Genomic DNA, 14,309 nt, shown 5'->3' with positions numbered 1-14,309 from the left:
TTTTCAAAACAATTAAATTGACTTAATTAATGACCAGAAATCTAATCAGGTACTTTGAATTTCCCTCTCTGTCCCGACAGGCTCACAATCTAACTATACCACCTATGAAAGAAATGGTTACATACATTTACCGATTTGCAGAGAACGAAGAGGGAAAAGATACCGTATTTTCACTCATATACCGCGCATCCGTGTAAAACGCGCACACGGGTATAGCATGCGGGGAACACAAATTTATGTAAAGAAATTTTTATATACCGCGCACACCCGTATACCGCGCATGCCGCTCCGACTCTCCCGTCGCCGCCCGACTCTCCTTTCGCCCGCCCCGACTCTCCTCTGGCCACCCCAACTCTCCTTTCGCTCGCCCCGACTCTCCTCTCCCCCTTGAAGTCCTGTCCCCACCCTGAAAGCCTGATGCCCTCCCCGACGTCCGATTCACACCCCCCCCCGCAGGACCGCTCGCACCCCCACAGCCTCCCCACCCCCATCATGGAGAAGCCCCTACCGTTGTCCTGCTGCTTCCTCTGCCGGCGGTCCCGGCCCTTCTGTGAGTCCTGCGTCTGCTGCTTCCTCTTCCGGCGGTCCTGGCCTTTCTGTGAGCCCTGCGCCTGCGCTGCTTCCTCTTCCAGCGGTCCCGCCCTTTCTCTGACGTCAGAGAAAGGGCGGGTCCGCCGGAAGAGGAAGCAGCGCAGGCGCAGGGCTCACAGAAGGGCCGGGACCGCCGGAAGAGGAAGCAGCAGACGCAGGGCTCACAGAAGGGCCGGGACCGCCGGAAGAGGAAGCAGCAGACGCAGGGCTCACAGAAGGGCCGGGACCGCCGGCAGAGGAAGCAGCAGGACGACGGTAGGAGCTTCTCCATGATGGAGGGGGTGGGGAGGCTGTGGGGGTGCGAGCGGTCCTTCGGGATGCGAGTGCGAGCGGTCCTTCGGGGTGGGGGTGCGAGCGGTCCTTCGGGGTGGGGGTGCAAGCGGTCCTGCGGGGTGAATCGGACGTCGGGGGGGGGAACTATGTAAAAAAAAAGTTGTAAAACGCGCTCACGCGTATAACGCGCATGGTTATGCACGGTTTGTAAAATCGTGTATAACGCGTGCGTTATATGCGTGAAAATACGGTAATACAATTAATTCAATACTATAGGTGCGGACTAACAGGGCCACCACATCATTCCCCCCCTTACACAAATTAATAAGGGCAGAAAAAAACAAAGAATATGTAGACAGGAAGGTAAGATATTAGAAGAGCAAAAATAAAAAAAATAATAGCAAATGAGGGAATGAAATTGCAGACAGCAAGAAACTTACAGAAAGGCTTAAGAAACATGGAATAGCAATGAGAGAGGAGTAAATACATCTGTAAACCAATGTATAACTTCAAACACCAAAGAAAGATACAGTGGTACCTTGGAATCCAAACTTAATCCATTCCGAAGTCGTGGCCATTGAGATGCATTAATTTGATGCTTAATCTCAATGCTCCAAATGTCTCTAAGACCATGTTTTGGCTTTTTATTTACAAATCCAAATATTAATTTGTACCACATTGCGGCCTGGTGACCAGTAGAAACCACCTGAAAGTACAAGAATTCTAGGCTATGATAATTATTAAGATTTTTCCATTCATAATATGTATGAATTAATTAATACATTTTGATGTATTAGGTTAGATTTTCTGAAATAGGTAGGGAGGGATTGGGGGGTTTTCTATTTTATTTACATTTGTCATATATATTAAATGTATTACATAATATTTAAATCATTATAAAATATGAATATAAATATGATATATTGTACTTAAAGTGTTCATGAAGAAAATCAAGTGTGTATTTATAAGATTATATGAAATTTTCTGATACACCTGTTGTAATATGCAAAACTGAATAAAGAAATTTAAATATCGAACTTAATCCATTCCGGAACCCCGATCGAGTTCCAAAATGTTCAAGTTCCAAGACAATTTTCCCCATTGAAAAGAATAGAAACTGGATTAATCCGTTCCTTGGTCCCACAAATTCTGCAAGATCGGGCTTACCTGGCAGAAACAGCAAGATCGGGACCCCCAGCAGCAGAGGCAACAAGATCGGGATCCCCAGCGGCAAGACAGCAAGATCGGCAACGGTAGCTGCAAATGGTGTTCAGCCCAAAGCTTCCCTCCCAGGCGGAAACAGGAAGCTGCATCAGAGGGGAAGCTTTGGGCTGAGCACTGCTTGCAGTTCGGATTCCGGGGCAAAAATGAAGGGAAAAAAAAAAAGTTTGGATTCCAAATCGTTCGAGTTCTGGGGCGTTCGGATTCAGAGGTACCACTGTATTTCAAAGCTGCAATATCTTTTTTAATAGAGTATTAAAAAGCAAGCAACAGTTGTTTCTTAAAATTAAAAAAAAAAGATTAATTGCTATTCTACCTGCAATAGTGTGTTTGAGGTAAACATGTTGTCCAACAGGCACCATGATATGAGTATTACGTGGCAGCATTAGGCAGAAGAGTTTGGTGTTATAGGTCACGTATGATTTGGAAACCAGCCTGCATTTCCTATAAAACACTTCTGAGAAAAGAAAACAAAGAATTTCATCATTATTCAACTGACTATTAAAAACAATTAAATTCACTTCTGGACTTTACCTGTAACATAGCAGAGGCTTGCAGTCTAGTTTTAAAAACGTACAAAGTCATACTGAATCGGAGCAAGGTTCACCGCCACTGACAGCGGCCAGTCCAGATCACAAATAGCCAGCAGGCCCCAAAAGGAGATCCATGTCTCATAGCTCATTTCTAGGGATAAGCATTGGCTCTCCAAGGTGTACCTCCTTAATTATTTTCTTCCAGGAACTTCTCTATGTTGAATCAATTTTTATTTTCAAATAACAGAGGATAAACTAACAGAAGAGAACAATCAGATACAGAATATCAGATCCAACAATCCCCACCCAAACCACCCCCACCCCAAACCCCCTAGACTGAAGCAAGAAATAACTGTAGTGCAGTAGGCTTGGACTCAGATAACCCACTGCCAAAGACGAAGAGTGAACTCCAACACTGAAGAAGAGATAGAAAAAAAAAAAAAAAGGAGAGAAAGGGGGGGAAGAGATGTATACCTGGCGCCCCGTCAAAGATGAAAACAAGCCCGGGTCTCAGAGAGAATTACAAGGAATTCAGAATGTCATTTCGAGCCCGTGGTGATAGCGAAAAAAGGTAAGAATCCCAGATCCGAAGAAATTGTCGCTTTCTTCGCAAGCTATAAGACACATCTTTCCGTTCCAGCAGCAGCAGAGCATGCAAACGATTCCTCCAAGCCCAAAAGGAGGGCAAAGTATCTCCAATCCAAACAGATAGAATTCCAGGAACTTCTCTAAATATTATTCCTCAATACAGTTTGAAGTTTTTATGCTTCCAAGCGGACTTTCTGGGTCACCAGGTCGCACAGTGGGTATAAAGTTATTAATGATTTGGTTAAAAAAAAAAACCAACTAAAAATGGTCTTAGGGATATTTGGAGCATTGAGATTAAGCATCAGATTTCTGCATCTCAATGGCCACAAATTTGGTTCTGGAGAATAAGATGTACGATGTCGGCATCTATGAGACAAACATGGTTTTTTCTTCTTCATAGAGCTTTTTTGGACCCCTGTTAGATTACAAAAGTTGAATAGTTCTTTGTCTAATAGATGTTGGCATTGTAATCTTGAGGTAGGGACTTTGGATCATCTTTTGTTTTACTGTCCCTATATTTTGGCCTTTTGGAAATCAATCTGGGATCAAATAAATTGTCTATTGGAAAATCATGTAGCGTTATCTTATGATACTGTGATATTTGGCATGTCTATGAGAAAAAAGAGTCAGATATCGTCGTGTAACAATAAACTTTTATTGATCATGACGGGAGTTGCCATTCAACATATTACTAATAATTGGAAAGACCATAGCAGACTTCGTTTTAATATTTGGTGGAGTTCGTTATGTCATCTGTATAAAATGGAAAGATCAATAGCAGAACAAAATGGAAACTATCGAAAATTTATTCAAATTTGGGAGCCATTAACATTGTTTTGTCATGATTAAATGCCATTTCTCTTTTTCCTGTGGAAGATACATTATTTTATTTTAGAATAAGGGTGGGATGGTTTTGGAGAGTTATGTGACAGATGTGATATCAGAATGGGAGGGAAGGGGGGGAGGGATTCTTATTTATGTAAAGAGAATGATGTTATGATTTTCAAGTGATGTGTTAATTGTTGATATGATTTTTGTACACTTGTTGAAAGATTAAAAAATGAATAATGATTTTTTTTTTTTTTTTTAAAAGGAGATCCATGTCTCAGCTCATTTCTAGGGATAAGCATTGGCTCTCCAAGGTGTACCTCCTTAATTATTTTCTTCTAGGAACTTCTCTAAACCTAATTTTATTTAATTATGAATGTATTACTGTAACTTGCACAGAACTATAGGATGGAGCGAGTAACAAATTTTTAAATAAATAAATAAAATACATTTGAACATCACCTTGGCCATATCCTTTAGCAATAAATTTCACAGCTTAATTATACCTTGTGTGAAAAAAAAGCATCATCTACAGTTTGTTTTCAATCTGTTGTTCGTTTAATGGTGTGTCCCGTTTATTCAAAAGTTCTTTTTTATTGAACTAAATACATTATACAATTGTAGCAAGATTTACGATAGACTAATCAGTTACACAAACAAGTTAAGTGCCTGTTAGTTTTGTCTAGGGAAAACCATAAACTCTGTCAGGTTCAGCTTTCTTGTCTATTTACACGACACAAGACCCAGGCTAATGAGAAATACTTTTATTATGAAAATAGAAAAATATAATTCACAAGCCAGCAGCAATATCTAAATATTGTTCACAAAATATCTGATTTACATATATGAAACTCAGTACATAATTATCACAATACACTTGTTAGATAACTAAGTAAAACTAATTCTTACACACACCACAGTCCCGGTCCTGCAAAAATATGAGCTCCACCCTCCCTGCAGTTCGCTAGGAAAATCAACTGCTTTTACACCTAAGCAGCAGCAGGACCAGCCACCACTACCAAGAGCCCTTTGCCCCGATCCAGCCAGGCATGTGAGCTCCTCCCTCTGCAGTCCATTGGAGAGATCAATCTACCTGCTTTTAAATATCAGCAACAGTGGGAAATCAACTGCTTTTACACCTCAGCAGCAGCGGAACTATACGCAACTACCAAGAGCACACAGACCCGATCCAGCTAAGAGTGTGAGCTCCACCTCCCCCTGCAGTCCACTAGGAAGATCAACTGTTTTTTACACCTAAGCAGCAACAGGACCAGCCACCACTACCGAGAGCCCTTTGCCCTGATCCAGCCAAACAAGTAAGCTTTTCCCCCAGCATTCCGTTGGAAAAATCAATATGCTTGCTTTTAAATATTATCAGAAGTAGGAGATCAACTGCTTTTACACCTAAGCAGCTTATAATAGGAGCCCTTGCCCCGATCCAACCAGGCATGTGAGCTCCTCCCCCTATATCCCGTTTAAGAGATCAATCTACCTGCTTTAAATATCAGCAGCAGTAGAAAAACAACTGCTTTTACATACAAGCAGCAGCGAGACCTACCGCAACCACCAAGAGCCCACAGACCCGATCCTGCCAGGAGTGTGAACTCCTCCCCCTGCAGTCCATTGGAGAGATCAATCTGCCTGCTTTTAAATATCAGCAGCAGTGGAGATCAACTGCTTTTACACCTAAGCAGCAACGAGACCAGCCACAACCACCGAGAGCACACAGACCCGATCCTACCAAGAGTGTGAACTCTTCCCCCCATGCAATCCGCTAAGAAGATCGACTGTCGGCTCCGGGCGGCTTTCCCGCAGAGGAGAGAATCCTGCATTCACCGTGGGCCTCATCTGGGGCAGCCTCCTTGGAGCGGCTGGGGCACGGGCAGTGTGTCTGGGAGGGAATGCATGGATGGGAGAACATCGCAGGGGAGGAGACCTAGGCAAATTCAACTGTTCAACGGCTCCCCCTTCTGCTTCTATTCCTTTCTCTCCTCTCTTCTACCTTCCAAAGTATTTAGATCAATGCTGTCTTGTTAAAATATTTATTTTATTTTTATTTTTCCTCTAACTCTACTTTTCACTTCTCTATTACCCTCCAGGTACTTTAGTTAGATTGTGAGCCTTCGGGACAGTAAGGGAATTTTTCAAGTACCTTTCTTATTTCTAATCTTAATGTATATTTTCTGTAAACCGCTTAGAACCTAACGGATGTAGCGGTATATAAGAAATAAATTACATTACATTACACTAAACAATTCCTTATAATAATAATAATAATCCCTGATTAGCAACAATTGATTACATTTATCACCAAGGTAGCTTTCCAAACCTTATCCTATATCACAATCGGATGCACTTATCTAACCCCAGCTGATAAGATAATAAGTTCCTTATACTCACCATCTGATTAGGCCTCCGCCGAAAATTAGGTGAAATCGAAATAGTTTCTTTTCAGCTTAGTAAACATAGAAAATCCTTTGGTTACAGGCACACGTGTTCGTCAGCCACTGGTACAGCTATAATTTATTAGCAGCCAAGTTTCCTTGAAGTGATAGAATTCAGATCTTTTAGAGTCCAATTCACTCTCTCTCAGGCAGAGAGTCACACAAGGTAACTGTTCAGGTCTTAATTATTAAGAAATAGATGCGTGGAGAATACCTGTGGTAATATGTGAGTTCACTCACATCCCGACACAGACTAATTATAATTAGCAACTTTTTACTTGGACCTCGTCAGATGACTTCCTTGGACCAATCCAGAAACAGATCATAGATGAATAGCCTTTCTGTGTAAAGTCTCATAGAGGCTGGGAGACACAGGTGCTGTTCGAAAGATAAGCACAGCATAGGAGTATAACTCAAAGATAAGCACAGCATAGGAGTATAACTCCCCCAGGAATCACACAGTCTAAGCATGAAGGCATAGATGGATGTCCTTGACTAGAATACCATTCTGGTACATACCCAGAATGCATCAGGCAGAAACAGCAAAGATGTGCTCTTCTTTCTCTTCTTGCAAAGTTCATGCTGGAAAGATTTCTTGCAGACAATGGTTCAGGCTTGATGATGTCAGAGAGGCCTAACCTTCAGGTGCAAATAAGGAAACACCCCTACACAATACAGTTCAACTACCAAACCTTGTGCATGGTTTGCTCTTACATGCAGTAACATATACAACCTTATAGTCAACCAAGGGACCCGACACGGTCCGTGTTTCGGATAACACGCCTTCCTCAGGGGTCCTAATGAATTTAAGCATAAATACTTAAGATAATGTGTAAACATAAAAAGGTGAAGCAAGCAAATGGTAATATGACAAAGGTGATAGTGTCATACAAGAACATATTAAAGAGAAATAAAGTGAAAATGTTCAAATAATATCGGGTGTCTCTAAGTGTGATTGAAATATATAGTGATATAGTGCAAAGGATGCAAATTGTGCAAATAATATCGGGTGTCTCTAAGTGTGATTGAAATATATAATCATATAGTGCAAAAGGATGCAAATATTTTTAATGACTAGAATATCACTGAATGAAAAACTAGAAATAAAGTGACACGTGTCAAATGAAAAACAATTAGTATCAACAAATATAAGAAAAGAAAAGGGAACCAGAAGTGGTGGTGAAACAAGAAATGGAGCAGACCAACAGTAAAAATAATCCAAATCTTAATAGCCGGAAGTGATACTGCATAATGGGAAAGGGGCAGTAAGTGTTCTTAATGTTTTAGGATCAATGCTTTTATTGACTCCATGCTTTATCATTTTTATTTTCATCAGTTTGTTATCTTTTATGCAGTTTGCTTTATACCTTAACCACCATGGTATGTTTTTTTCAGTTTTTTGTTACCTATATGCTGGTTTCCTATTCACACACTTACTGCCCCTTTCCCATTATGCAGTATCACTTCCGGCTATTAAGATTTGGATTATTTTTACTGTTGGTCTGCTCCATTTCTCGTTTCACCACCACTTCTGGTTCCCTTTTCTTTTCTTATATTTGTTGATACTAATTGTTTTTCATTTGACACGTGTCACTTTATTTCTAGTTTTTCATTCAGTGATATTCTAGTCATTAAAAATATTTGCATCCTTTTGCACTATATGATTATATATTTCAATCACACTTAGAGACACCCGATATTATTTGCACAATTTGCATCCTTTTGCACTATATCACTATATATTTCAATCACACTTAGAGACACCCGATATTATTTGCACATTTTCACTTTATTTCTCTTTCATATGTTCTTGTATGACACTATCACCTTTGTCATATTACCATTTGCTTGTTTCACCTTTTTATATTTACACATTATCTTAAGTATTTATGCTTAAATTCATTAGGACCCCTGAAGAAGGCGTGTTATCCGAAACACGGACCGTGTCGGGTCCCTTGGTTGGCTATAAGGTTGTATATGTTACAGCATTTACTAATAAACAACGCCTGCATCTTGTACATTATCTGCAGTCTGTTCGTTGTTTTCTAGTTGCTGTTGTTTACTGCAGACTACGTTGGATTTTTTTTCTCCCTTTTGTGCATTGCTCTTACATGCAGCAAAAATGCCTCTTCTTCAAAATTAACCATTACAATATCCCCTCCCTCCCACACCACCCTACCCAACTATATAAAGACATAGGAAAATGTGTACACTTCTCCCTCCGTATTCACGCGGGATACGGGCTGACCATGGCTGCGAATATGAAAAAAAACCGCAAATAACTTTTTCTATGTTATTCGCTTTTTTTTGTAACAGCCAGCGTTTTTGTAACTGAAACCGCGAATAACTAGAGCTGAAAGTACCTAGGAGTGTGTGAGCAGCTCTCTCTCTCTGTCGATCTTGCTGGTCGGGCTTCGTGCAGGCTCTGCTTCTGCTCCGTGTTGCAACCAGAGGGGGCGGGAGTCTGCGTGAAGGACGCGTCCGTTTTCAAAGCGCTCGGCACTTGCGTTTCCTGCGCTGTCTTCTTCAGTTCTGTGCTGTGAAAGGCAAGAGCGGCTGGCGGAGGAGATGATGCGCTGTTTCTGGGTAGGAACTTTATGATGTAATTTGGAGGGGGGGCTGAGTCAGCAGCCAAAAAATCACGAATAAGTGAATCCGCAGATACAGAAACCGCGGAAACAGAGGGAGAAGTGTAAGTCTAATAGAGATCACAGGATAAACTGCATATTTCGTAAACTACTCTGTGCTTCAGTGGATAGAATATTCCAGGATTGCTTTAAATTTTTCCCACTGAACATGTTTCCATCCACCCCCAATCGTTCCACTGCCAAAAGTTAGATCCAAACCAACAAGATACACTTACTTATAAAATGGAAAGGACAATAGCTGTATAGAAGGGCAATTTTAGGAAATTCAGGAGCCATTAACAAAATATTGTAATGATTGAATATTGCTTTTCTCCTTAAAAATGCACAGCCAGGATGGGGGGGAAGAAGGGTTTTTTTGATTTGAACATTAAATAAAGTATATAGGAATGGGGTTTATGATAGGTTTTCTTGAATTTAAAGAATGTAACTGATTAGGGGGGAGGGGGGATAAATTCTGATATAGAGTTTTAACGGAATATTAAGCGTTGTATTTGAGTTTAAAATGCTATAAATGCTGTTACACTTATTGTAAGTTTATTAAAAATGAATAAAGAATTAGAAAAAAAAAAAAAACCAACAAGTGCTAGATCCAAATTCATCTAAATTTCTGGAAGCATATATCGCTGAACTATTGTCAGATTTTTTAACTAAATATAACCATTATTTGCATCCGTTACAGTTTAGGTTTAGACCCTGTCATTCAACAGAATCTGTTTTGTTAGCCATCATTTCAGAGGTCAAAATGCTGTTTGCTTGGAATAAAACTGATCTTCCTTTGCAGTCTGACACCACAGCGGCATTTGATACAGTGGACCAGGACATATTATTTAAAACGAAGCTCTGTGGGTATTACTGGTAGAGTGTTAAATTGACCAATAGATTTTAGAGTCAAAATGGCAAATAGCTTCTCAGCACACTGGAAATCACCCTGTGATGTTCCCCAAGGTCCTCCCTTATCTTCAGCATGTATATGATTTCATTGTGTTTTGATTTCAAGTTTATTTCGGTTTGATATACCGCTTAAAGTACATTCTAAGCGGTTTACATAAAACATAGCTAAAAAATATATTTATAATTGGTGAGGCCGCACTTGGAATATTGTGTTCAGTTTTGGAGGCCGTATCTGGCGAAGAATATAAAAAGACTTGAAGCGGTCCAGAGGAAGGTGACGAAAATGGTAATGGATTTAAGCAAAAAGAAGAATGAGATGAGACTGGAAGACCTAAATATGTATACTCTGGAGGAGAGGAGGGACAGGGCAGATATGATACAGACATTTAAATACTTGAAAAGTATTTATATAGAACCAAATCTTTTCCAGAGAAGAAAAAATGGTAAAACTAGAGGGCATAATTTTAGGCTACAGGGAGGAAGACTTAGGAGCAATGGTAGGAAATTCTTCTTCACAGAGAGGGTTGTAGATGCCTGGAATGCCCTCCTGAGGGAAATGGTGAAGAGAAAAACGGTGATGGAATTCAAAAAAGCGTGGGATAAATAGAGGATCTCTAATTAGAAAACAAAGGATGTAAATTAAAGAACTAAGGCTAGTATTGGATAGAATGGGCTGGGGTGGGCATCAATGGGAACTCCACTAACTTGGAACATGGGGACGTTACTGGCCAGACTTTACGGTAGATATTCTGCAAACAATGGGATGGTTGGAATGAGCTTGGACAGCAACTTCAGCATTTGGAACCTAGGACAATACCAGACTTTACAGTCTATGGCCCAGAAATATCACAGAAGAGAGAAGTTAATTTAATCATAGGTATAACTTATAGGCAGACTGGATGGACCATTCAGGTCTTTATCTGCCGTCATTTACTATGCTTCTATGTAATAGGGAGGCTAACATGGACCATTTAAAATAATGAGGGAAACTACAGAAGATACAATAGGAAGACAGCAGGGGTTACATTATTTCAAAAAAATACAAAAATGGTCAGGGAAGGAAGAAAACAAAAGGGAGTACAATTAAACTGAAATCAGAATCTAGGTCTATACTTCAAAGGCATCTTGGAGGTTAATTGTTTTTCTTACGCAGATGATATGTTTTTATTGATAATTATTAAAAATACCACTTTACTTTGTATTCTGTCAGGTATAAAAAAGGAGGGCCGGCTTAACCTATGGACCAGGTGAGGCTCTGGTCCAGGGTGCCAAATGCCTGGGCCATGAAGTCACTGGCCCATAGGTTAGGCAAGCCTTGCTCCTTCTGTTACTGCTAAGAAAGGCGTCCGCTCCAGTCTCCATGGCACAGCCGCTCTGAGGTTAGTGCCCTACCATGCAATTTCCAGTTATTTCAGCTCTGGGGCGACTGTACCACTTGCTGGGCTTCTGGGAACCAGTAGCGTGCAACTTTACGCTGCCTCATGAGTTCCACCATGGGGATCGGGAGGAGACATGGCAGTGGTGAGAGGACGGGCTGAACCAGCATGGCTCAGAGGTTGCAGCTGGCCACATTAGGCCACTCTTGCTGAGAGAGAAGGAGAGAGGGAAACAGTGCCTGTGGGCTGAATTTGATGGGCAGGAAGAGAAGCACTTCTCGAGCCCTGGCTGCTGGGTAGGAAAACAGTATGAGGTGGAGTCTTAAAACACTTTTGAAGGAATGGGCATGATCCCTCGGTTTAACTGGATTGCTATTTCTCTCTCTCACGATGATGATAATAAAAATTGATCATTCTTTTGCCAGCTTTCTTCTTCTTTGTGACTCTGTACAGCGCTGCGTACGTCTGGTAGCGCTATAGAAATAATTAATAGTAGTAGTAGCAGAAACAGTCACTGAGCCGGGTGATGGTGATGATGATCAGGAGGAATGCAGAATTCAGAACTTGAGATGTTGCTCTCTGAAATAAATGCCAACAAGCGGGAAATCGTTTCCTGGGGAACAGATCCTGGGCGTGAGAAAGGGGATATGGGGCTCATAATCGAAAGAGAAATACGTCCAAAACCAGTCTAAGTCGGCACTTGGACGAACATTTCTCAAAAACGTCCAAGTGCCGGTACTAAAAACAGGTTTTGGACATATTTCTAAACGACCTAGGCCTTCATAGTGCCGCTGAACAACCAAAGCTAAATGGGGCGTTTCGGGAGGAGTGTCGAGGGCAGGAGTGATCACCGACCCCCCCCCATAAAAATATTAATCACATCTTTAAAATTCAGCCTCCAGACCATCATCACCTGGCCGCCTGGCATAGGAAAGCCTAGTCATCCAGCACAGAGGCAGCTTAAGTTGTCTTGGGGGTGGGTTAGGGACCCATAGAAAGGAGGACCCATGCCAATAAGCTCCTGTAATCACTGCATTGATACTTAAACATGTGCACTCCCCTATACACCCCCAAAACCCTTTTTTTACTGGCATATAAGTGGCTCCTGCAGCCATAAGGGCTATTGGGGTGGTAGATATGTGGGTCTAGGGGATTCTGGAGGTGGTTTAGGGGGCTCACCGTAACCTATAAGGGAGTTGTAGGGAGGAGAAGACATGGCACCCTTTTTGTGAAGTTCACAGTAGTGAAGTAAGGTACCCCACTATTTAGGTGGCATGTCTGGGTGTTCAATCCATCACTTTGCAGACCCCTCCCACGTCCAACAGGGCTTGTTCTAGGCGTTTTTGACTTGGACAAAAAGTTGGACGAAAATGTGGTATAAAGATGGACGATTTAGCGGCTTGGACGATCAGATCGGCAGGACGTATAATTAGACGATTTTCGAAACAAAAAAAAAGTTGGACGTATTTTTCAAAAATGTGTCTTAAGCTATTTTTTTTACTTTGGACGACTTGCGAGTTGGACGTAAACGGACTTAGATGTCCCTTTCGATTATGCCCCTCCACGTATTTATGTGAAAGGTGAGGGGTACGGCATTGGTTTGGATTCTGTGTGTAGAGCAAAGGTTTGCCAGTGCTGTTGTGTGTCTTGTGGTTTTCTTCAGTATTTTTAGGTACGAGTTCAAAATGTAGATAGCTTAGTTCCTCTCCTGCTGCTAGAGAATGTGGGTGGTCATTGCAAGTCTATAGATTCATATAAGCACATTTTCCTTACCTCAGTGAGGTAATGTATCATGCAGTTAAAGAACTCTAAATCATGGTTAAATTATACTTTGATTAAAATACACTTTAATATTTTTTTTTTAAAGAGAAAAATGACCAGAGGGAGGTTTTTATGGCAATGATTGGAGAGGGAAGTTTGGAAAGATCTATTGATTTTTCTGTTTGGCTCCCATTTAAAATCGAGGCATTTCTTACCCTTTGGCCCTCTTCTATCAGTGGCTTGTTGCGAACTCATTAGTGGGCCTGCTCAATGTGAGATTTTGGGGATAATTGTTCATATCCCACTACCCTATTGATTTATACCATCCATTTTTTTTAACCAGAGTTAACCAATTCTCTTTTAGCTACAGCCTTACCTTAACTAAACAAAATATCTGGTACAAAAATGAAAGAAGTTAAGAAGCCTAGGAATTAAAAAACAACCATGTATCCAGTTAACGCCTGAAGTTAAATAGATAACTCTTCTGAATATTAATTTTCAACTGTTCAAACAAAATAAAAAAAAAAACAAAAAGCATGTTCACAAAAATAATAATAATAATAATAATTTATTTTTTTTTATACCGCCATATCCAGGGAGTTCTAGGCGGTTCACAACAAATAGATGAATTACATATAGTGTGATTGAAAAAAGAAGAACATAGCAAGGCAATTGAAAGGTCAAGACTAGTTTACATTGACAATTTAGGTGAGAGAGGGCTAATACACAGCATATACAGTATATACTGAAGAGAATACAATTGGGTTTATGAGAAGGGAGAACAAAGCATATTAGATGAGGGGGGGAGCAACAATCTTGGAAGGGTGGGGAAAAAGTAAAGGAAGAGGTGGGAAGCGTTGAGGAGGGGGAGGGGAGGGTTAAGGAGATTTTGATCTGTTTTCTAATGTGGAGAAGGGGAACGTTAAGGCGGAAGTGGTGAGCATTAAGGATTTGGTCCATTGAAAAGTAGAGTTTTGAGCTTTTTTCTAAAGTGGAGGTATGAAGAGGCGTCAAGTATAATTTGGGCGAGCCATGAATTTAGTTTGGCCGCTTGAAAAGAGAAGGTTCATTCGAGGAATCTTTTAAGATGACACGATTTCAGTGAGGGAAAAGCGAACATAGTTATTCTGCGGGAGCTCTTATTATTATAGTTCA

General features: G+C 40.9%; 1 protein-coding gene across 2 annotated transcripts in view; it reads right to left on the bottom strand.

Annotated features, from left to right (window-relative positions):
* The window catches only part of LOC117356395 (cytochrome b5 reductase 4), a 96,734-nt gene that overhangs the window by 29,894 nt on the left and 52,531 nt on the right, over window positions 1–14,309 (bottom strand). For both annotated transcript variants that reach the window (XM_033935546.1, XM_033935547.1), the window contains one exon: window positions 2,402–2,542. In XM_033935546.1, coding sequence (XP_033791437.1) covers window positions 2,402–2,542 — 141 coding nt within the window. The remainder of the gene's footprint in view (window positions 1–2,401; window positions 2,543–14,309) is intronic.

This window comes from Geotrypetes seraphini, chromosome 3, assembly GCF_902459505.1.
Source record: "Geotrypetes seraphini chromosome 3, aGeoSer1.1, whole genome shotgun sequence".
Taxonomy (NCBI): Eukaryota; Metazoa; Chordata; class Amphibia; order Gymnophiona; family Dermophiidae; genus Geotrypetes; species Geotrypetes seraphini.
This window is presented reverse-complemented; position numbering and strand designations above follow the sequence as displayed.